This window comes from Equus caballus, chromosome 17 (genome assembly GCF_041296265.1).
Source record: "Equus caballus isolate H_3958 breed thoroughbred chromosome 17, TB-T2T, whole genome shotgun sequence".
Classification (NCBI taxonomy): domain Eukaryota; kingdom Metazoa; phylum Chordata; class Mammalia; order Perissodactyla; family Equidae; genus Equus; species Equus caballus.
The window spans coordinates 99,939,330-99,964,226 of NC_091700.1; the positions used below are offsets into that span (position 1 = coordinate 99,939,330).

At 40.4% G+C, this 24,897-nt stretch overlaps 1 protein-coding gene across 1 annotated transcript in view; it reads right to left on the reverse strand.

The window, feature by feature from the left end:
• The window catches only part of TUBGCP3 (tubulin gamma complex component 3), an 83,981-nt gene that overhangs the window by 45,757 nt on the left and 13,327 nt on the right, over nt 1-24,897 (reverse strand). The window contains exons 4-11 of the mRNA XM_023621859.2: nt 20,578-20,655; nt 19,181-19,398; nt 17,723-17,895; nt 14,319-14,437; nt 13,443-13,568; nt 10,260-10,328; nt 9,757-9,889; nt 7,788-7,954 (exon numbers count right to left, since the gene is read on the reverse strand). Coding sequence (XP_023477627.1) covers nt 7,788-7,954; nt 9,757-9,889; nt 10,260-10,328; nt 13,443-13,568; nt 14,319-14,437; nt 17,723-17,895; nt 19,181-19,398; nt 20,578-20,655 — 1,083 coding nt within the window. The remainder of the gene's footprint in view (nt 1-7,787; nt 7,955-9,756; nt 9,890-10,259; nt 10,329-13,442; nt 13,569-14,318; nt 14,438-17,722; nt 17,896-19,180; nt 19,399-20,577; nt 20,656-24,897) is intronic.

Sequence of the window (24,897 nt, forward strand, 5' to 3'; positions counted from 1 at the left end):
TTACTTTCTCAATGATATCCTTTGATGTACATAAGTTATTTTGATAAAATCCAATTTATCTATTTTTTTCTTTTCTTGCTTATGCGTTAGGTCACATACCTAAGAAACCAGTGCCTAATCAACAATCACAAAGATTTACACCTATGTTTACTTCTAAGAATTTTTATAGCTCCAGGTGTATGATTTATTTTGAGTTAATTTTTATATTTGGTATGCAATTGAGGGTCAAATTCCAAAGTCTTTTGTACGTGGATATCCAGTTGTCCAAGCACCATTTGTTAAAAAGACATCTTTTCTCCGTTGAGTGGTCCTGGGACCCTTGTTGAAAATCAAAAATGAATGGGTTTATCTCTGGACTCTCAATTCTATTCCATCGACCTACCAGTCTACACTTATACCAGTACCACACCGTTTTGGTTACTTTGCATTGGAACATGTTTTGAAATCAAGAAGTTTGAGTCTTTCAACTTTGTTCTTTGAGGAGAATTTCAGCTCTCCTGCCCCCTGTGCACTTCCATATGAATTTGAGGATCAGGTTTTCCATCTCTGCAAAAAAGGCCACTGGAATTTTGATAGAGATTACATCAAAACTGAAGACCAGTTTGGGGAGTACTGCCATCTTAACAATATTAAGTCATCTAATCCAGGAACATGGGGTGTCTTTCCACTTATTTAGATCTTCTTTCATTTCTGTCAACAATGTTTTGTAGTTTTCAGTGTACACACCTTGCACTTCTTTGGTTAAATTTATTTCTGAGTATCTTATTGGTTTTGACACTACTGTACATGGGATTTTCTTAATTTCATTTTTGGATTGTTTAATGCAAGTATATAAAAGTACAACTGATTTTTGTGTATTGATATCATATCCAGCTAATCTGGTGAACGTGTTTTATTAGAACTATATCATGGATACTTTCATTTTCTACATATAAGATCATGTTATTTGTGAACAGAGAGAATTTTACTTCCTTTCCAATCTGGATGTCTGGCTAGAACTTCCAGTATAACGCTGAGCAGAAGTGGAGAAAATGGACACCCTTGTCTTGCTCCTGATCTTAGGGAGAAAGCATGCATTCTTTCACCATTAAGTGTGATGTTACCTGTTAGTGTTTCACAGATGCCCTTTATTAGGTGAGACAGTTCCTTTCTCCCTAGTTTGAATATTTTTATCATGAAATAGTATTGGATTTCATCACATCCTTTTTCTGCATCAACTGAGCTGAGTGTGAGGTTCTTTCCTTCATTCTATTAATACAGTGCATTAAACTGATCTTGCTTAGGTTGACCTGTTCTTACACCGCTGGGGTAAAGCTCACTTGGTTACAGTGTACAACCCTTCTAACATGCAGCCGAATTCCGCTCTTTAGTATGTTATGAGCATTTCTGCATCTATATTCATAAGAGACATTGGTCTGCAGTTTTCTTGTGTTATCTTTGTCTGACTTTGCTATCAGAGTAATACTACCTCATAAAATGAGTTAAGAAGTGTTCCTTCCTCTTCTATTTTTGGAAGAGTTTGAGGAGGATAAGTACTGATTCTTTAGATATTTGGTAGAACTCATCAGTGAAGCCATCTGGTCCTGGGCTTTTCTTTACTGCAAAGATTTTTAGGTTACTGATTCAAACCTCTTGTTATAGGTCTATTCAGATTTCCTATTTCTTCATGAGTCAGTTTTGATAGTTTGTGTTTCTAGAAATTCTCTCAGGTTTTATTTATCTGGAAATGTCCTCATTTCTCCATTATTTATGAAGAAGAGTTTTTGCAGGATACAGAATTACTGAATGGTACCTTTTTCTTTCAGCATCTTGAATATAAAACCCTCCTGCCTTCTAGCTTCCATGGTTTCTGATGAGAAATCAGCTGTCAATCTAATTGAGGATTCCTTCTACATGAGGAGTTTTCCTTGCTTGATGCTTTCGAGATTTTCTCTTAGCGTTTGTCTTTCCACAGTTTGATTATAAAGTGTCTTGTTGTGGATCTCTCTGAGTTTATCCTTCTTTGTATTTATTGAGCTCCCTGAATGTGTAGAGTAATGTTTTCCATCAAATTTGAGTACCAGAGAGGTCTCTGAGGCTCTTTTCATTTTCCTTCCTTCTTTTTTCTTTCTGTTCCTCAGGCTGGATAATCTCAACTGACCTATATTCAAGTCCTTATTTTCTTCTTCCTCCTCAAATCTGTTGTTGAGCCACACTAGTGACATCTTTCATTTCAGTTATTGTACTTTTCAACTCCAGAATTTCTATATGGCTCCTTTTTACAATTTCTATCTATTCATTCATATTTTGTGCTTTCTTTTGACTACAGAAAGTAGCATTGCCTTATCCAGACACTTAATAAACTAGTATTAAATGAGTGGTTATAAAGTTCTTCTACAGCTATTAAGAGTTAACTATACACTTAAAGAAATACGATTTTCCAAACAAGTTATAACTCATGGAGACTGAGGAAAAAATTAACCTACATAGGAACTGAAGAGACAAAAATTCCAAAATTTTAATTACATAAACATCAAACACACAATGCAATGTCTAAACTACCAAATTCTTATGGTAAACCTATTATTTAGAGTAAATTAAAGAGAACCTTCCCAAAATTAACCAAAGACTTCAATGAACATTCATAAATTTAGGGTTCAACAGAAAACAGAGAAGGCAGAGAACACCACAAATAAGAGAAAGGCCACAGACATCTTAGGGCCATCATATATTCAAATTTTACCCAATGTTCTCCTTAAATTAATTAAAAGCAGATAACATATTGCATACGTAGTTTGCCTGACTCAATCCTCACACACACACAAAATCCCATGAGATAGACACTACTACTGTGCACATACGAAAGGTGTGAAAGGTAACCCAAGAGAAGCTAAATCACTCACCCAGGATACAGAGCATCAGAAACTGAAGCCCAGAGCCAAACCGAAGTCCTGCGACTCCAGAACCAGAGCTCTTCAGCTCCACCCCACAGAGACAAAGCAGATGAGTCACCACAAGACACTGTTAAGTGGTGTAAGCCCACTGCACAGCAGCACTAAACATGGCAGGCCCACAGCAAAGAACATAACAGACTTTATGTCAAGAAGGGTTAATTTAGCTCTATCAATCACAATGCATTTTTGAGGAATCCCACAAGCAAAACTACTGAGGCAAACAAGAAATCTGGGGCATAAAAGACTATTTGAGCAAAATAACTAGCAAATAAAAAACTTAGAAATCTTGAACTTCCTAAAGCCCTATCTAAACTCAGACCCTAACAGTTATCAGTATATCATATATATACTGTGCGTGTGTATATATATATATATATATACAGTATAGAATATCAAAAGAAAAAAAGATAAATTTATTGTACTAACATGTTAGCATCCAGGTAATCTGAGGAAAGAATACCTGGGAATCTTTTGTATAATTCTTCCAACTTTTCTAGAAGTCTGAAATTATATAAAAATAAAAACATATTTAAAAGTTTACGAATGAGGCAAGATTTCAGATAAGTTTGTTAAGTAATCATTTGAGCTACTAATTTTAATAACTGTATTCAACAGACATACTTAATATTTTATCTTTAAATAAATAAAACCTGAAAGTTTGCCTTATACATATTCTATGCAACAAGAGTTCTTCAAAAAAAACTCCCAAATTTAAGCTACACTAGTCTTAATTTGCTTTTGTCTTACCTCAGTGAATCAATGTTCAAAAACAGTAAAGAAAAAAGCCTAGAGAAAAATCAGTTTTCAAGTTTGTGCCCAATTCTCTCTACTTTTCCCATCAACTCCCGAGTCCTATAATTAACAAAACAAATACAAAAATAAGCCTGAACAACACAAGGCAGACAATCAATAAAGAATTGGTGGCACTTTTAAGGATTATTTTTAAAAACACAGATGCATATAATGAATTAGTGTTATAACTAAAAGTTACTTTAAAAATTTGTTTGTGGGGCTGGCCCCGTGGCCAAGTGGTTAAGTTCGCGCGCTCCACTGCAGGCAGCCCAGTGTTTCGTTGGTTCGAATCCTGGGTGCGGACATGACACTGCTCATCAAACCACGCTGAGGCAGCGTCCCACATGCCACAACTAGAAGGACCCACAACGAAGAATATACAACTATGTACCGGGGGGCTTTGGGGATAAAAAGGAAAAAAATAAAATCAAAAAAAAAATTCGAAAACATATTATAAAAAAAAAATTTGTTTGCTAGAAAGTACAAACTAAATTATTCTCAAGAAAAAAGACAAAAGCATTACAAATTAGAAATTAGGTACAAACTTAAAAAAGATAATTAGCCAGTTTGTGGCATTAATTTTTGTTTTACTGGTAGCAATATATATCTCAGTAAGGGCCAGACAACAATTCTCACCCCAACCTCTAAGGAAAACCAGGTTCATCAAGTCAACTGATCAGCACTTTTTAAAAAGTTAATATCACCCAAATGTTATAACTGACATATTAATTACTGGATGAGGGAGGAAGGAAATACAGATTTTTTAAATTAAATAAAAAGGAACAATTTTTCATCTTTTTATAATCCTGATTTTTAAAGGTTACCTTAAAAGATTATCTCTTTTTACAATGTAAGGTACAATTTTAATGGGTGACAAGTAGGCCTCAAAACTGAAAATAACAATATTCAGTGTATTGCATTTCTGGTTACAAATTGGCCAAGGTATTTCTCATAAATTTACATAGCTAAGCAAAGCCTATCATATACAAATTATAACATTAAAAAAAACATACTCACGTCCTGAAAAGAATGTTTATTTTTTACTTTCTTACCCACAAAATCATTTAAACTCTCTTAAGCTCATAAATGACAATGTTCTAAAACTCAGATAATTTTTCTTATGGTGATAATGGTCAGGAGACTTCATAAACATTGTAAATAAGTTACAAAAGTGACGATGGATAAAAGCTGAACTGTACAAAAATTAAAGCTCCATTTAATCTTGAATGATTGAGTCTGATTTAAAGTTCTAATTAAATAAACAACAATGGCACGTTCCAGAAATAGCACCCAAAGATTCATACTTAACTATGAACACAAAGTATGCTTCCCTAAAAGGGCATGTAAATGTACTTCAGCATATATGAAGTCTATCACTCCATTTACATAAAATTTTAAATAAGACAAAACTAACTATGGTGTTAGAAGTGAGGACAGTGTTCTCCTTTAGGAATAAGGAAGGGGCAGTGAAGGGAGAGACACGCAGTGGAGGTGCTGATGAGGTGCTACCCCGACCTGGATGGTCGCTCATTCTGCATAAGGCATCAAGCTTCACACTTAGGATCTGTGTACTTTTCCATATGGATATCTCAATAACAGGGGTTATAACTGAGCTACGTGGTAAGGAATAATCAGTTAACATAAGAGATATATGCCTAAGTAACCGATGCAAATCTAAAGGCAAAGAAGAAAAAGAAAATCTTGAAAGAGAAGCCAATTCTTAAACATTGCATATAAAGAATTAAAAATAAGATAATAAAGATCTAAACAGAAGCTAAAGAGATTAAGTACATGCTAGGACAGAAACTCAGGGAGGTACAAATTCCTCATCTTAATGGCAGGAGCAGACTAAAGAAACTGGTTTATTCTTGACTTTAGCATTTAGAAAAATTCAAGTTAAAGAAAGTTCTGAAAAACATAGGTTACCTTTAGTAAAATGAAAACATGATACCTTTCAAAGCTTTCAACTCATAAAAAACAGCTCATTTAGCAAAAGGAACATAGGAAGCATTAAAAACATTTCTTCTTAATCTTTCTTCTTCATAATCTAAATTCAACATGCAATTCCTATAAACATAAAAAAGGAACTTTTGGCAGAACTGACAAAGCTGATTCCCAATTCACATGTAAGTAGAAATGTGCAAAAACAGCAAGAAAAATTGTGAAAAGAACAAACTGCTCCTACCAGATATCAAACCATAAAGCTATGGTTATTTAAATTATACTGACAAATAAATAGCAAACAAAAAATAAAAATCAGAAAAAAATAGTCCAGAAACAGACGAAGGTGTATATGGAAACTGAGTGTATGATAAAATGTGGCAAAACTAACATTTGGGGAGTCTCAGTCAAAGCTATGATTCTTTGGACTACTCTTAAAACTTTTCTCTAAGTCTGAAATAATGTGAAAATAAACAGTTAAAAACAAAAGATTAAGGAAAAAAGTGCAATTACAGATACAAGATATCCAAATGTATAAACCCACCCCATGATTCAATTCTAAAGACAGACAAATCCACAGGAAAAATGGGCAAAGGCTATGAACAGCAATTAGAATAAGAAATAAAAATAACCAATAAACACGAAAAGCTGGTCAATCTCACTAGTAACCAGTGAAATGCAAATAAATACCACAGGAGATACCGCATCCCATACATTAGATTAAAAACACTTCTATGAAACTTGGGTAATGTGAAGTGCTGACCCGGATGGAGGAAGAAGAACCACGACAGAAAGCCGACTGTAGGATAAACTGGTAGAGCCACTCCATGGAGAGCTCCACATGTGAACCAAATCTTAAAGTATGCATTCCCCACAGCCCAGCAAGTCCAGTGCTTACCCCAGAGAAACTCATAAATATGCACAAGGAGGCACACAAAAGGATGTTCATTTTAATAATGTTCATAAGATTTAAAACTACAAAGAACGTAATCTCCAAGAGGAGAGTTGCTCAATAAAAAATATGTCCATACAGTGAAATAAGACGCAGTAATAAGTCCAACAATAACACCATAATGGCAGGAGCTCCAGGAAACAGTGAGCGACTTGCACAATACATACGCACATGTAAGCTGTCATTTACGTGTTTCAAAAGTACCAGGAAACAATACCATATACGGTCGGTTCTGCAGTCATGCTTGTCTAAAAACAACTTGTTACAGCACAACTGATATATCAGGAAACATGAGCGTAACACAAATTTCATGATTGCATACGTGCAATTTCATCCAGGAGAAACTAAATGAAAACAGGAACAGAGGTACGTGGGAATCGACAAAGGCACACACAGAACGTCTCCCACTCCACCAGCCACCTGAATCCATCGTGCTTGTCAGCCGCCACAACCTGCTGCGCCACTTCAGAAAACCGTCCTTCTGCCCACGTCCACAAGCCAACGTCACGGCTTTTTCAAGGTAAATGCCATATTTATTCTAGACTTTCTGTATTTCTTAAGCATTTAATATGTGTCAAAAACTGGGCTGTAACTTCTATTAAGTTCTTATCCTTTTATTTAACGTCATTGACAAGGTTTTGAGTGTCGTGCCCCCCACTCTACTTTTTGTCAGAAGTCTCGTGGTTTTTACTGTGTGACTCTGAGGAACACATATGTTGCATTACAGCAGAGCTGTTATTTCAATAGGTATACATATACAAATAACTTGTTTCATTAAAACTGTCAGCACCATAGTTAATCAAAGTAAGTTTAGTGTATACAGTAATCACACAAAGCAACAAAACATATGATATTGCACTGTAAGGAAAACCGGACTGAGACTCAGGAGACCCAGTCCTAGCTTTGCTGTCAACTTGCTTATAGACCTGGACAAGTGATTTGATCTTGCTGAGTTTCTCACTATTTCCTACTATAAAAATTGGGATAGCAATTTCCCACTAAAGAAACACAGCTGTGCTGATCAATGAGGTAACTGGCTTTCACAGTACTGTACACAATGTGCATGGCATTCAAATGAAGTGTGGTGGCATTACTGTTAACAGAAAAGAGAGGAACGGAGTGCCCACGCTTCTAAAATTCGAGTCTGAGACGCGAGTAGCATTCCTTACTTCATGGTAAGTGTCCTCGAGCTCCCCGTCGTATATCCAACGGTAGAGGAAGCTCAGGACAGGATGCGACACTAAGCCGAGAATGTGCTGCACCAGGGACCTCATGTACGGGTCTCCTGTTTTCGTGTAGGCGTGGACGGCTGAGGCCAGCTCACCTCCTTTCCTTCCTGGGGGGAAGAAAAGAAAAACACCCAAATTTACATTCATGGCAGAAAACAAAATGGCCAAGTAATGGCAATAAGGTGTGTTTGTTTTCTCAATGCCACCTGGAACCTAGAGGCAGCAGTAAATGTGTCACAGATGAGGAGCAGAGATCCAGAGCCTGCCCCAGGCTTCTCGTGGGTCAGAGCGACTCACACATCTCTTCACGACCACTGTGGAGCTTCTCAGTAAAAAAACCTGACTTGCTTTATGACCTAGAGCGTGACTTTTCCCCTTTTTTGACTGAGACACATACTAAGATTTGCACTTTATATTGCAATCCAGTATATAAATAAATATATATGAAAAACAGAAGTTTTACAAAATACTTACACTTTAATATTTTCTATTTTCTTCCTTTTTTTCTTTTGGTATAATATGCTAGTCTCAATTCACTAAGTTGATTTCATAACCCATTAATAGGCTGCAACTTACAGTTTGAAAAATACTGTTCTCTGTTGAGACAACAGTTCCCTGTGTCCTGAGAGCATAGTTCAGTATGATGTATTGGGAGTGGCAAAAATCAGGTTCAAAAATATAAGCCCATGCAGAGTTCCTCATGTTATATTAAGAATTCAAAATTTTGTTAGATTGCTGGAAGATCTTAAGGAAAGGAGTGATGTGATCTAATTTTTTTTCTCTAAACAATAGATTTTATTTAGATTATAATACACATTTTGATAAAACAATGGTTCAACTTCGCAAACGATGTGACCTAATTTTAATAAGGTTCTTCTGGCATATATGCACAAAAATGGAGGTGTGGAGACTGAAGACAGAGCGGCCAGCAGGTTATTACGGTGGTGCATAAAGAAGGCACAGGGCAGGATTCAAACCGTGTCTGCAGGAGTGGCAGCAACTTGAGACACAGGAAGGAGTGGGAGGCACGGGGACTTCAGCGGCTAACTGGACATTGGAAGAGATGGGGGATTGGGAGGAAAGGAAAAGAGGAGTCTGGTAAGAGTCCAGTTATGGGGCAGTGCTGGTAATTGGAGAAAAAGGAGATATTTATTCAGTGTGTTCAACTTCTTTGTTTTTAGGGGAAGTGCCAGGAGGTGAAGACGGAAAGGCACTGACAGCACCATGAACTGGACTTCAACATGTTCAAGCTCTGGTCCTTGTGAATCACCCAGGAGGAGGATGGCAGCAAACACTGAGCCACGAACTAAGGGGCAGACCTCTGGCTTCTCACCTCTCATTAGTCCTAACCATCCTAAGTCCAGACTATCAGTGTCCTGATGTTACACATGAGGGAAAAAAAGAGAAGCAGCTCCCTGGCCAAGGTAGCACAGTGAGGAAAAATGTTTAGAAGGCAACTAGAAATACAGACTGGGCGCAGGAGAGGCCAAAGCCAGACATGCCAATATGGGAAGAGCAGCACAAAGCTGGTGAACCCAGACAAGGAGCACAACCTCAGGTGGCATAAAACACCAGGAGAGACTGCCAGTTAGAAGTCAAGTAAACGAAGAAACAGAAAAGCAGTTAAGAACACCAAGGACCACAAAAAGAAGATAAATCTTCAAAAATTAGATACTCTCTTCCTTTATTCCTTCATTTCAATGAAATCCTGAGCTTCAACAAGTACAAATACTGGGCCACATTGGCAACTGCTTTTTTTTTTACCCTGTAACTTCAAATCTGTTAACTTTTATCAATCAGCATACTTATGGTTGTTGAGGATACAAAAGAGCAGGCACAAAAATAAACCTAGATGATATTCCTTAAAACTTGCTTTAAAATAAAGCAGGTCCATGAGATGCAAAATGACCTTGGCAGTGGTCCACCAGGGCCGCCAGAGTCTTCAGTCGTATCTTGGGGTCGTATGTCCAAACCAGGAGGCGCCGGAGTGTTAAGCTACTCTCAAGGCCCAAATTCACACCCTGATCATCCTCTAACTGGAGCTGAAAAACAGTAATCACATAAGGGATAAGCAGAGGTCACTAAACACGTCAATCATTTCTCAATCCATATAAACTGAATATGGGGAAGGGATTATTCTCATAAAAATGAAGCAAAAGTTCCCCTCTGAGAGAAGAACAGTTCCTTCAATCTACAAGTGATCTGTTTAAATGGTACACAGGACCCTGAAAATCAGCAATTAATTGCCTCTAGGATATACTGAAACTGTAGATTTCCAGAGCTTACTAGCAGTGTTATCAAACAGATTTTTATCTTTTAAAAGTAATGTATGAAGAAACTTAAAAATTCTACACAGCTGCAATCTTGTAACACTTCAAATCATGAAGGAATTAATAAAAATAAAGTATTTACCTGGGAATGTAAAACAGAGAGTAATCGATAGTATTCTTTGAGTTCTTGGTGCAAGGCAGCACAAAAGCTCTGTGTAGAAAGAGTGAGTCTAATTAAAGCACAACACAGTCATCACACATCAACTCATCTGAACTGCACCATGCTTTAAGACAAAGTCCTACAGGTATTCAATAATGTTAGGGACGTGTTGTCCCTTAGCATGAACTTTGCAAGAGGGAAACGAAGAAAACGGAGTATGTATCTCATGAAGCTAAAAGTGTATTCACTCTGGACAATAATCCTTTATTTTAAGATAACGTCCCCTCTAAATTTTTAGAGTTAAATATAATTTTCTTTAACGTTCTTAATTCGCAAAATTTTAAAACTGACAACTCTATACTAATTTACCCCAGTTGTGGGGGGAGTTTGTACTTTTTCCCTTCCATATTACTAAAAACTTCTTTGTACCTCTCCAATCTTAAAAGCTGAACAGATGTGAAATCAGAAACTGTAAGGGCCTTCACACAGTCTAAGAACTTTCTGGAATGAACTCTGGGATGTAAACCCAGGAATACTCAGTGGGAAGCTCTGGTTTCCGAGAGAACCTATAAGAGACAGAACTTACAAAGGATAAAACCTGTTTTCCTTAAATATCAGGCTCCACACTTTTCTGAATACTTTAAAGCAATAAATAATCAGTCATCTCTAGGTTTATACTTACTGTATTTATGTTTTGTGCATTGGGTCTAATACAAGTATTTTCATCCTTACAGGCTATAAAAATGAACATAAAACTAATTTTACAGACTCCAGGGAATGTGTCAAAAGTGAGAGCTGCAAGATGGGCTTTCTTACGTTTTGGAATCAGCTGACCTCAGCATGAAACCCTGGGCACACGCTGGGTGTATCATCGTGGGTCAGCCCTTCCCTGTCCCTAAGCCTTACTGGCCCATTTATACAGGAGGAATAAATGAAATAACACAACAGGGTGGTTATGGGAGGTGCTGACATTTTACGTCAGTTTTCTTAAGTAATATTCAGAGAAAACGATGTGGCACCTTTTCAGGCATGGCATCACTTTTTACAAAAACCCCATCCCAGAACCCACGGCAGACAAACATACACACAAACACATCAAAGTTAAAAGCAAAAACAAATCCCAACTGCTGACCACTAGAAATAATGAAATCATAGTCTCTCAGGTAGAATATAAATATATACAGGAGTATACACGTCAGCCCCTAAGTGGTCTCCAACCAAGATCACAGAATTACAATGAATAATTCAGCACCTGTGTATCCACACAGAAGGTTTCCAGTTAACTGAGGCTGTTCTCACCTGCATTATTAAAAAGCAAATACAAGTTTCATACTTAGGAAACACTATCTTCCGTTATAAATAAGATTTTGTTCCATTTAGTACATCTAGAGCCATGACACTTCTGAGAGTGAAAGGGGGCTAATAATAACTACACCAGGACAAGACACAAATCAAGACTCCCCGGCTACCCACAACATAAGGTCACCCCGAAAGCATCCATCATTCTTCCAATAAGCAACCCCACTGCGTCCTCGGTAACCAGACAGTACAGAGCAATGACTTTACAAAGCAGGAACGGGGAGAGGAATGGAAAGAGCTTCAGAGGAGACATTACGCATCATATTCTGGTCCCAAAGAACATGTGAGGGCAATGTGGACAAATCGATTAACCTCAAGGTTGAGGCTCAACTTTTATATCTACAAAATGGGGACAATTACCACTTGCCTTGCTAATTTCAGAGGGCTGTTAATCAAATATGAGAGACAATGCTTTAAAATATAGCACTATAAAATACTATATGACACTACCATAGTGATTACCAATCAATCTGCTAGAATAAGAAACCATGTAATAGTTTGTTTAGCTTTCCTGTATTCATTTTCTGTTTGTTTTGCTTCACATCTAATAACTCGACTAGGACATAACAGCGGAATTTGCATTCACTAGGGAATGATACAAAGACATAAGATGGTCCTTTCTGGAAAGGGGGAAAGGACTCCCAGAAACCACAGCAGAGGGATGGCCAGTGGGCTCATTAGTCTACAAACTCCATACACCGTTAACGCCAGGTGGAGCTGGTCCTGAAGGCCTGGTCTTTCCTTTCTGTGTTACAGTGATGGGGGAGGGTCCTGGCCCATCCAGCCTATTGTCTATCCTGGTAAATGGGACTAAGGGAATAGCGCTGGGCTCGGGACAAGCAGCGTTCTATGCACTGTCTCCTAATGCTCACGCCCTTGGAGAGTATCATCGTCTTGTACGTTATCATCACCTCCATTCTACAGACAAAGAAACTAAGGCCAAGAGAAGGAAACCTGTGCAAGACGATGTAACTATGAAAGAGTAAAGCCAACACCCAGAACCCTGGGTGGTCTCACTTAAAGCCACACTCCTAGTCACCAGCTATGCTGCCATGCTATGCTGCACCTACAGTGCAGTTTACTTGTCACTCTCTCTTCAATAATTTTTGGGAGATTTCACAGGAAATAATTACTGCCCAAGAATCAACTTGAGGGCAAAATCCTATGCTGCTCAACCTTTAAAAGGAGTTGGGATGTGTAAACTTCACTTCTCCTTTACCAGCTGCCTCCTGTCTGGTTCCAGAAGGAGGAGGAGGGGAAGGACCAGTTCCTTCCCAACTACTTGCCATCCTGTAGGCAGTGCCCCAGTTGTGGCCGTTCAGGCCAGCAGCAGCAGTTGGCTCCCGCCTCTGGCTTCTGGAACATTCCTCAAGCCAGTCTCACTGTGCTGTGTGGGGCACCCACAGCAGTTGGGAATGTCCCCTGCTCACAGGTCTATGTCCCAGCAGGCCCTCCTCAGAGGGCTGCATCTGCTGGGCGCCCCTCCTCCAAGCTACTGGATCCTGATTACCCCAACCTCTTCTCTCTGCTCCCCAGGTTTACCTCTGTTTTAATTAGTGTTTGTATTCTTTTGCTTTCATAGTCCTCCAACAGCTATGTAAACAATTTGCTGTATTTGATTATCTTTGTCAATATCTACTATGGTTTCTATTTTCTTGAGTGGACCGTGAGTGACACAAAGTCTATTAACAAAGCTTTTCGATTTAAAAAGAAGCCTCTTAAGAATTATTTTCATAAGATTTTAAGCAGATTAAGCATTTCCAAAAGTGAACGGCATCCCAAACATTCTAGTAATAATGAACATACCTGACCTACAAGTCCAAATGAACGGTCTAGACTCCTCTGGTCAGTGTATTTTCTGATTTTATTATGTAACCATCCCAACTCAGCAAGTCTGACTGTCGTATCCCTCAAAGATTTACTTAGGTTTGCCTAAAAAGAAAAGAGATCAAGAGCTAAAAGGAAACTCAACACGAGAATTTTAATTATTATTTTTCTTAACCATTTGTACTTAATATTATAATTCTTAGCCTTCAACACATGCAATTTAAAACTAACTAATATACTATCATTAAAGTGAAAACAATGAGATTCTGGGAAACAAAAAGCATCAGGTAACAGGCAGGAAAGTAAAATACTGCCCAGAGAATAGTAAGTTCGGGTCACATCCCCTGGTGGAGGGAGTGGCCAGCATGGCAGGGACAGTCTGTGACACTCGTCACCTCGTGAAACAGCTGAGAGTAGCAGAAGGTCACAATGTCAACAAGAAGGGCTGTGGAAGAAGAAAGCAAAAGCAAGCAGAGCCGCCTCATCTGGAATCCTGTTTAAGCACAAAGACACCAAGTCATACCTGCCACTCAGGTACCCGTGGCATCACCATCACAGGATACAGAAACCCAGTTACTGGGGTGGCTGCATCACTGAAAATGACGAAGGCAAGAAACAGAAGGGAAAGGAAGGAAGTACTGATGACATGGGGCCCTGTAACAAGACTACACAAGCTGCACACTGCACGGGGAAAGAGAAATCGGCATTTAGTAGTGCAACTTGACTGGACACCTGACATTGTAAAGCCAGCCCTCATTACCCCAATGACACCTCACAAATTAACAGCTCCTATGTGGTCTTCATGACATTTATTCTTTCTTTCTGAATATTTTAGACAGGGTTTAGTTACTGTACCTTTCCCTCCACTTTGTAACAATTCTCAGCGTTGCTCATCTTGATATTTTTGCCATCTATGCCCTGGAACACATACAAAATGTCTCGGACAAGGGCTGCCTCAGTAACTTCCACAGCACCTGGAAAATGGTTTTTATAAGAGAGTAATTACTGAACAATATTTTTAAGACAAAATCAGTTTTATGACACAATTAGTTTTGGAGTATATATTTGCAACCAGGACAAAATTTTAACATTAAATAAATGAGCTTAAGATGAAAAAGAGAGCATAAAGTTTTAAGAAACATAGGATTTCCTGAAAAAGAATGGAAATCATGTAATTTCTTATACCAAAAGTCTTTTAAAAAGACGAAGCAATATGTGGGAACTTAATATATAATCAAGGGGCAGCACAAATCAATCACAAAGGGATGCTTATTTATTTCAAGATAGTGTTTGGGAATACGGGCTTATTACACAGCAAGCAAACAAACCTTGGTCCATTCTCAACACCATATAAAAAGGAGTTAACAGCAGAGAAGTTACTTACAATTTCCATAAACCTTGGACAAAGCTAAGTTAGAATTAAGGTGTTACTCAAAATAATGGCAAGATAAGGACAAGGAGGCAATGCCCAGAAATCCAAGATGTCATCAGTGGGAGAAAAAACCCAGTCAGAGTATACAGTCGGAGATCAGCACTCCCAGAACCAAGCCAGCACAATAAGAGTGTAGTCGGGGATCAGCGCTCCCAGAACAGGGCCAGCACAATCAGAGTGTACAGTCGGAGATCAGCACTCCCAGAACAGGGCCAGCACAATCAGTGTACAGTCGGGGATCAGCGCTCCCAGAACAGGGCCAGCACAATCAGAGTGTACAGTCGGAGATCAGCGCTCCCAGAACAGGGCCAGCACAATCAGAGTGTACAGTCGGAGATCAGCGCTCCCAGAACAGTGCCAGCACAATCAGTGTACAGTCGGGGATCAGCACTCCCAGAACAGGGCCAGCACAATCAGAGTGTACAGTCGGAGATCAGCGCTCCCAGAACAGGGCCAGCACAATCAGAGTGTACAGTCGGGGATCAGCGCTCCCAGAACAGGGCCAGCACAATCAGAGTGTACAGTCGGAGATCAGCACTCCCAGAACAGGGCCAGCACAATCAGTGTACAGTCGGGGATCAGCGCTCCCAGAACAGGGCCAGCACAATCAGTGTACAGTTGGGGATCAGTGCTCCCAGAACAGGGCCAGCACAATCAGAGTACAGTCAGGGATCAGCGCTCCCAGAACAGGGCCAGCACAATCAGAGTGTTCAGTTGGGGATCAGAGCTCTCAGAACCGGGCCGGCACAATCAGAGTATACAGTTGGGTATCAGCGCTCCCAGAACAGGGCCAGCACAATCAGAGTGTACAGTTGGGGATCAGAGCTCCCAGAACCGGACCAGCACAATCAGAGTACAGTCGGGGATCAGCGCTCCCAGAACCGGGCCAGCACAATCAGTGTACAGTCGGGGATCAGCACTCCCAGAACAGGGCCAGCACAATCAGAGTGTACAGTTGGGGATCAGCACTGCCAGAACCAGGACAATAGAGTCACAAGGAGAGGACAAGTTTGTATTTCACAGTCATGGAGATAATATTCTATAATTATCAATTACATCAATTTAGTAGTAGTATTGTTCAAATCTTACCTATCATCACTGACCATTTTTATCTACTTTTTCCATCAGTTACTAAGAAAGAAGTTGAAATATCCATTTGTAATTGTGCGTTTGTGTGTCTTCTTTGCAGTTCTGTTGGTTTTTCTTTGCATTTGAAGCTCTGTCGGTAGGTGAATATACATTTAGGAGTATTACTTCTTCCCCAAGAACTGACCCTTTCGTTGTTATGCAATGTCCCTCTGTCCTTGGCAACATTCCTGCCACTGTCTACTTGATATTAAGACAGCCACTCAGCTTTCCCATGGTCTGTGTTTTTCCCATCCATTTACTTTCAACCTATTTGTGGTCCTATATTTAAAATGTGTCTCTTGTGAGTAGTACATAATTGTCTAAACAGCATTTTTTGAAAAATCCGTCTTTTAAACAGTGTCTAATGTATATAAATTTAATGTAATTACTGACATTTGGATTTGAATTTAACTGACTGCGGTATGTTTTCTCTTTACCCCACTGTTCTTTCTTCCTTTGCACTTCCTCTCCTGCTCCTTTGGGCTAATCAAGTATATCTTTAAGTCCTTCTGTCTCTCAGGTTTGTACGGAATACAGATTTGAAGGTTCTGGTTGGGGATCAGGAGTCACACCAACAGAGGGAAAGCAGAGAAGAGCACTCTGAGTCCATCTAGAAATGAGTTTCTAAGCCCCAGAGGACATAGCTGTCACGTGTCACAGGACAGAGAGAGGCCGGCAAGTGCAGCTACACAGGCACAGGCCGAGTTCTGCACTCCAAGCTGTCCTCATGAGTCTAAAAGACACTGCTGATCCTCGCATTCTACACAAAGACAGATCACAGCTAGAGGAATTTCAGAATCTGTAGATTATGAACAATAAAGCTCATTCTTCTATTTTCAGGATACTCATGTTCCAAACACTGCTATTCATGTGGTTCTCATGAAAGAAATTCAAACATTTGGGACCAGCCCCGTGGCCAGTGGTTAAGTTCACACATTTCCGCTTCAGCAGCCCAGGGTTTCGCTGGTTTGGATCCTGGGCAAGGACATGGCACTGCTCATCAGGCCATGCTGAGGCGGCGTCCCACATGGCACAACCAGAAGGACCTACAACTAGAATACTGAACTATGTACTGGAGGGCTTTGGGGAGAAGAAGAAGGAGGAAAAAAGAAGAAGATTGACAATAGATGTTAGCTTAAGTGCCAATCTTAAAAAAAAAAAGTTAAAAAAAAAGAAACTCAAACTTTCTTTGGAATCTAGCAGAGATTTAGAACTCTCAATGAGGCATTCATTTAGTGATCAAATAAATCTGCAATGAGCTTCTTCAAATGGCATGGTGAACAAGACAGAAACAGCCCCTCCTTGTTGTTGGAACTCCGACTGTGGAGAAGACGGTAACTGGTACTAGGGGCCTGGTCTCGTCTGGAGAAGCCTTCCCAGGAAGAAAGGCAGAAAATAAAAACAGAGAGGGGATGTGACGAGGAAGGGAAGAGAAGAAAGACCTGGGCGGAGGAAACCACTCAGACAAGGATCTGAAAAGTGAATGGGGCTGAGGATTCCAAGGTCACAGAGACATGCAGTGATAAAGCCAGACTTCCCAAGGCATCAGAGACCAGAGTTAGGATTCTGAACCTCATTATGAGAACAAGAAATTACCCAAAGGTTGAAAGTGGAGATTCCTGACCAGTGTTTTAAAGTAAGGGAAGCATGACTTCCAAATGTTCAAAGAAAAGCTACGTTAAAATACATCCTTACTCACCACCTGCATCCCCTTCTCTCCTTGGCCTTGTCACGGTGCGAGCAACAGTGCTGGGGATGCCTTTTGAGGTAGTGGTTTGTAAAGAAGGCTGGTTTGCAGTTAAAGTCCATGCAAGACGTGACCCCAACTGCTGTCGAAGACAGTCTCCTACTCCTGGAGCTTGATGAGACTGTCTAAAAGAAGGAAGGAACATCCTGTATCTTCAAACACCCAGGCTATTCACTGAAGAGATAAAAACACTTCCAGAAATTTTTCTTACTATACTATATTGATAATCTGAAATGCACAGGTGACTTAACCCTACTCAAACACATCGACGACAATCAGTCCAAGGCCGCCTTGGACCCTCAGGCTAGCACTTAGACTCTCCCTGCCACCTCCACACGTTTCTTACCATAAAAATCAAAATCTATTTGACTTTTCTTTACAAACACATAACATACATCACCCATTTAAAACCACTTTGCAATTCACTGACTTTAACTTCACAGTCACCACCCTTCACTCACTCAGCTTCTGCTGAGCACGGAGTTAAAGAGCCTGGAACGCTGCTGCTCTTCTCCACCCTTGTGTCCCAGCCTCCACATGCTCAATATGAAGAGAAAGACCATAATTTCCAATTAATTTCAAGTGTACAAACATAAAATCTAAGGCAAAAGCACACCCAAAGAAAGGCTTTACTGAATGTGGAGAACACGTACAGCTGCTCTCTGAAGATCTAAGAACCTGTTGGCTAATTTCTAATGAATATTTTGACAACTGTAACAAAAATATCATTCCTGGGACTGCAAAAAACAAAAATGAGAATCTCAATGTTACTAATATATATTATCTATGATGTAATACACACTTTTGTATTTTTATTTTGCATATGTATTTCCTAAAAACATAATTAGATTTGACAACACCTTAAACGGCAAGGGAAGCAACATTTTAGTCGTGTGTTCCCATAGTTCCTCATCTTAATTCACTTGCACTATGAGATGCCATAATTCTTAGTTTGAAGATCTTAGCACTTGAGGATAAGACAGCTTTATTTTATTTTAGTTAATTTTTAAACAGTTCAGTGAAGGGAAGAGTATATGTTAATGAAGGGGATAATATTCACTCAGAGATAAATATGAGCATACAGCAAGAGAATTGTCAGTCAGTCACCTCAAAATAAAAGGCTCTGCATATTGCGCTTAGGAGCTAAATCCTTCACTAATACACAAGTGCATTAACAGGTTAAGAGCCACCAGAAAATCTTACAGTCAACTGTGATTAGACGTGGAAAGAATTCCTATCTGAAGGGAGTGTCTAGGCAGTAAAACCTCAGATAAAGCACATCAGAGACAGTGCCTAGAACACTCTGGGACATACAAGGCTCTAAATAGTTTCAGTGAACACAAAACACAAAAGCCTGAGGCTTTCCTGGTTCTGCTACTTCAGGGGTCTATGCTGGTAAGCCTGGTTTACCCCGGGAGGAGAGACTGTGGCGTGGGGGCCGGGCCGTTGAGGGCACACATGCTTATACTGCTGATGCCGCTGCTCCCAACGCTGCCAGAGCTCTGCGCCGACTGGGTGCTGCGGTCCTGGTAGTTCAGCGGGAGGGTCTGAGGCCTGGCGTAGTAGTAGGGAGTAGAGTGAGCATCTCTTGGTAACGCTTGAGCAAATAACGTGGCATAGCTAGAAACCTGAAAATCAATTAAAACGCATTAAGAACATAGAGATATAAAATTATAGAACACTCTTCCCAAATCAACAAAGATATAATTTATATTCAGATTTTAGTTCTATTTCTGTAAGTGGATTATGCACTTATTAAACAATAAGTTAGGGGGTTGGCCTAGTGGTGTACTACTTAAGTTTGAGCGCTCCACTTTGGCGGCCCAGGGTTCACTGGCTCAAATCCCAGGCACAGACGCACACACACCACTTGTCAGGCCATGCTGTGGCAGGCATCCCACATTTAAACTAGAGGAAGATGGGAATGGATGTTAGCTCAAGGCCAGTCTTCCTCAGCAAAAACAGGAGGATTGGCGGCAAATGTTAACTCAAGGCTAATCTTCCCAAAAAAAAACCCAATAAATTAGTTATAGTTTTGAAATATGCCAGAACTGATAAAGTTGTAGAAAGTTTTCTGAAATCCAAAATTCCCACATGGTCTGATAACTGAACACTTTATTCAGAATGCATGTAAACTAAAACTCAAATAATTACTCAAATATTTTTAAAGGTTTGGCATTATTATATAATGAAAGAATGTTCATTACTTAGACTAAGGTTTTAGAGGTAAATATGACTCTTTCACCCACATTCTTCAACTTTTCAAATACTTAAATTTCTGTAATAGAATATTTCATTATACCAGACTCTCTGGGACATGGAGCTGCCAAACTGCTTTTTCAAACACTGCACAGGTCAAAAACTGAATCCATGTGACAGTAAAGTTTTCACCGGTCTAACAGTAACTAATGCTCATAAGGATATCTGAAAACACAAGAAAATCCTAAAAGGTCTTCTAACTCATAAAGAATTACGCAGCTGTGCTGATAGTAATAACCTCACGCAGTAAAAATTTTGAAAACTGATAGTTTACGTATTTATACAATATTTATACAGTGTTATATTTGGAGTAATAACATAATTCTGAAAAACACCTTAAAGAAACACAGCACACTAAAAATGCCCTTAAAAAAAAGAAATCTTTTGACCTTCCACAAACGCCCAGAAAACTAGACAAGTTCTTTTCCTTTTCTCATATCATTTTCTTAAGTCTAGAAGGTGATTCATATCAAAATTGGTCTACCTGTTCCAAGAAAAGACACTAAGCGCCTTCAGAAAGCAGGAGCTGCTAAAACAGAGCCTCTCACCTTGTTTGGCTGCTTGCGTGGGTCTTCACTAAGGCTTAGCAAGAGGTAGAGAATTGACCACTTATTTTTCAAAACTCCCTGTTTAGAAAGAAAATATTAAAAGAACAACTTTATACTATTCCCCAGTTTTATCTTCGTCTTTCCTAAATTATTCTTATTTCCAAAATAGGAATGCATTTTAAATTCACATGGTGACAGCCAAGCTCAACTTCTCTGTCTTCCAGGCATTGCACAGAGTGCTGTCCACCCAAGGCCAGAGATAATGCTCTCGAGAGTTCACCACCCCTGGAGCTTTCGACCCCCTGAAAATTAGCTCCAAAGTCCCAATAAGAACATATTTTTTAAATTACCCTATTCCTGAATAACAGTATTTCCTTCCTGAAATAACTGTTGTAATAGCCAGCTTCCCAAACATAGTGACTATAAGAAAAATGCCATCATAAAACATATGAATGCTTTTCCCCCCCCTTTATCAAAGTCCCATTTAGGCCATAAAATAGAGCATTATTTAAAAACAAATAAGTAAATAAAAAAGAATTGTAAAGTGAAAGAGGTATGTCTCAGCATCACGCATCCCTAAACTCAAGGCTCCGGAGCACTTCACTGTCAGGATAACCAACCCCTAGGTTTCTAGCTAAGGTCATCACACAGATCTCATTGATTTCTAACTGTCTATCACTCTGCCCTGATTTATAACCATTAACAGGAGCCCACCCTCAGTACGTTTTATCCCAAATTTACAGAGCATTCTACTCTATTCACACAGCTTTATCTTTTGGATGTGCAGGCTAGAATATACACAGATCTTTATTTACAAAATAAATTATGGGATGGTTACTTACATTATACAAGTTCTTCATTATATAAAACATCCTTGAAAATTTCTTTAAAGAATAAGCTCATCCCAGGTATTTAAAATATGGTCTAAATTTAAAAATTGATTAATACAGAATTTTTCAGAAACAATAAATTCCCCAGCTGGGGCAACACAGATAAGAAGGAGGCCCAGCCCTGACGGAGTCCTCAGTCCAGCAGTAAATAGACAAATGAGCCAAATACTTTGGTATGATAAATTACTTTTCAGACAGGAGGATCACTTGAGTGACCCAGGCCCAGGAAAGGAGTCCAGAGGAGACATGAGTCTCTCAGAAAGATGGGTGACGCAAAGGCAAGGAAGGGGGACAGGCACAGCCTCTTCAGGGAACTGAAAACAGATCAATTTGGCTAAAGCTAGATATGAAAATGGAAACTGAAAATGGAATGACGGTTCAGATCAAAGGGGGCCTTGGAGATGCTGTACCAAGAAACTTGGATTTTAAGCTGAAGACGGCAGGCAGCCTTTGCAGGGCACTGACTGGACCCACTCCCTGCCAGTGCCACAGAGGAGGGACCAGAGGGGAGACAAATGAGACGCACAGGGCCTCATTAGGAAACTGCAGTCATCTGGAGGGGAAGGACCAGGGGCTGGGCTGGCATTCGGTGACTGAGCATCCACTCAGGTAACCCTGACAACCCCCATAAGCAGGAACCTGGGTCTCCGGGGCTAAAGGACTGCCTCAGGCACAGGACCAAGGAGCCACACCTCGCCTGCCCGCCTCAAAGAGTGCTCTCTACCCGACCCCATTCCCAATACCCGCAAGCGCGCAGCAGCAGCAGCCGAGGAGCCATTTAAAGGAAGCCTGTGTGGGCCAAGTCCTCACATACTTCATCTCCTGTAACCATCGCAGCCACATGTGACACAGGCTTTATTCTCTTCACTCCATAAACGAGGGAAACAACAGTGAAAACCTAAATAACTTACCTAAATCACAAAGCTACACACCAGGATTCAAACCAAGGTCTGCCTCACTCCAAAAAAGACAGAGGGGAGGCGTACCTCAGAGGAACAACCAGGAAGACTTGGGGACAGAGTGAATTTGGGGAGAGAGGTGGAGTCCAGATAACATCCAGGTTTCTGGTTTTGGCAATAGATGTACGGTGTTATCATTCACCAAAAGGGAGAACATAGGAAAAAGCAGGTTGTACATGGACGGATGGACACCTAGAGGTATGAAAGAGAACGATGAAATGCTCCTTTCACTGCTGAGGGTGCCGAGCTGCATGTCCCTGGGAGTCTCCCAAGGACTGTGCACAAAAACGACCAACAGACGTCAGGAAGACAGGAGAAGTTCTCCCAGTGCAGCAAGAGTCCTGGGTTAGAACCTCAGCTCTTATTTTAGAAAAATAAAAGGGTATACAGAGTGGAAAGCAGAGAAAGTTCCAAAAACAAACAAAATTTGCACAAAAAATCAGCAAAAGGCATATGGAAGGGAGGCGGCGGCATTTTTTTTAACCTAAGAAGAAGAGGTTTTAAACACCCAGGGTCAGTCAGCTGAAGAGCGTTTGATGGAGGGACTGTGCACTGCGGTGTGGACAGGGATGGGGGCACAAGTGGAGGAAGCAAGCAGGAGCACCACCAACAAGGAGCCACTCCCCTCTGGAGGCCTGAAGGGACAGCGGTGGACAGGGATCACCAGAGCCAGGGCAGGCGGGACAGGAGGGCATGAGGGCGTGAGAGAGGGACTGCCCATATGGCCCTTGGGCACAGCTAAGCCATCGCCAAACTGCTGCCTGGCAGAAGGGGAGTAACATCTAGGGCTCATTCTTTTCCCACCCTGCCAGTTCCAGTTGAAGCTAAGCAGAAAGCAAGAGAGCCCAGAGGCTGCAATCCACACCCGTCAGCCCTCCAGAGCCCAAAGCAGCACCAAACAGGATAGAGAACAGACCTTGTGGGACAAACAGTAAACAACTCTAGCATCACATGTTTTAAATGATTCTAAACCACATCAGACCCTGTCATCTAAGATTCCAAAACCTAAAGGACCTCAATTCAGACATAAATCCTTAAACACTGTGCACAAACTGAATGTTGAATGTAAAAACACATATTAGGCCTCCATAAGATCTAGAGGAACATCAAAACAGGTGGTTTTGTAAAGCAAAACTAGTGCGGGACACAGAGCTTCTTCCAGCATTCACGCCCAACCACCCCGGGTCATCTCCTCAGCGGAGCTGGTCACCCACTAGTCCCCCAGGTCCCCTTGCTGCCCAGGACCTTCCTCATCAGGCCCACCTCCGCAAGGTGCTTGCCGCCTCCCCAAGACGATCCATCCTTCTCCTCCTCAGCTCTGTCAGCAGCCTCCGAAGTCCAGCCAGGAACACCAAGACACTTTCCCCAACATCTCCACAGCACCCCAGACCCCTCTGTCCCCTCCCGACTCCCGCCTGGGGGTCTAGAAACAACACAGCAAACGGTAACCACACCTCCAACCTTTCCTCCTCTGTGCGCACAGCACACTGCAGAGAAGGGCCCCCGATGAACAGAGAGGACAGAAACATCAGCCACCTCTGCAGTTGTGAGGAGCTGGACATCTTAGCAGAAAAACGGAATGGCTACTAATTGGTACACATTCTTCTATTTCATTTACTCACTAGTGTTACACTGTTGTTTCCTAATGTTTTTCATCATGTTTCACGCAATGAGCCAAGCTAGTTTTCTGGGCTAGCCCTAGGAAGTGGGTACTATTTAAAAACTTGATGTTTAAGAATAAGCACTCAGGGTTCCAAACAAAATTTTGCAAAACAACGACTTTAAATTAGAAACTTCCAGGGGCCGGACCCACGGCCTAGTGGTTAAGTCAGTGTGCTGCAGTTCAGCGGTCCGGGGTTCACAGGTTCAGATCCTGGGCACAGACCTAGCACCGCTCATCAAACCATGCAGAGGTGGAGTCTCACTTAGCAGAACTAGAAGGACTCACAACTAGGATATACAACTACGTACTGAGCAGCTTTATGGAGAAAAAGAAAAAAAAAGAGGACAATAGGCAACAGATGTTAGCTCAGGGCCAATCTTCCTCACCAATAAATTAGAAACTTCCTAAATATGTTTTCATCTAATTGCCAATATTATGTTTTCATCTAAGGCCAATATTAATAGACACGACAGCTTTTACTGATGAAACTCTCTTCTGGGATCTCAGTAAGGCTAAGCATCTTGGGAATGTGATATCCGGTAAACAGATCTTGGCAATTTTCAATGTACAGAAGAAGATGTTTTCAAAAATAGAGAAAGATTTAAGAAAAGCAAATGATACAGCATTTTGAAACTATTTGCCTGGAAACGAATGTACAAAAAAAGGTTCCTATTTCTCAATTTTATAAATATTATCAAGTATTTTTAGAAAAGCATACTTAAAACAGTGAATCCAAGTATAACATATCAAATTAAGGAATCAAAATGGTCAGCAAATAACTTTAAGCTTATTTTTAAGGGTACAATAT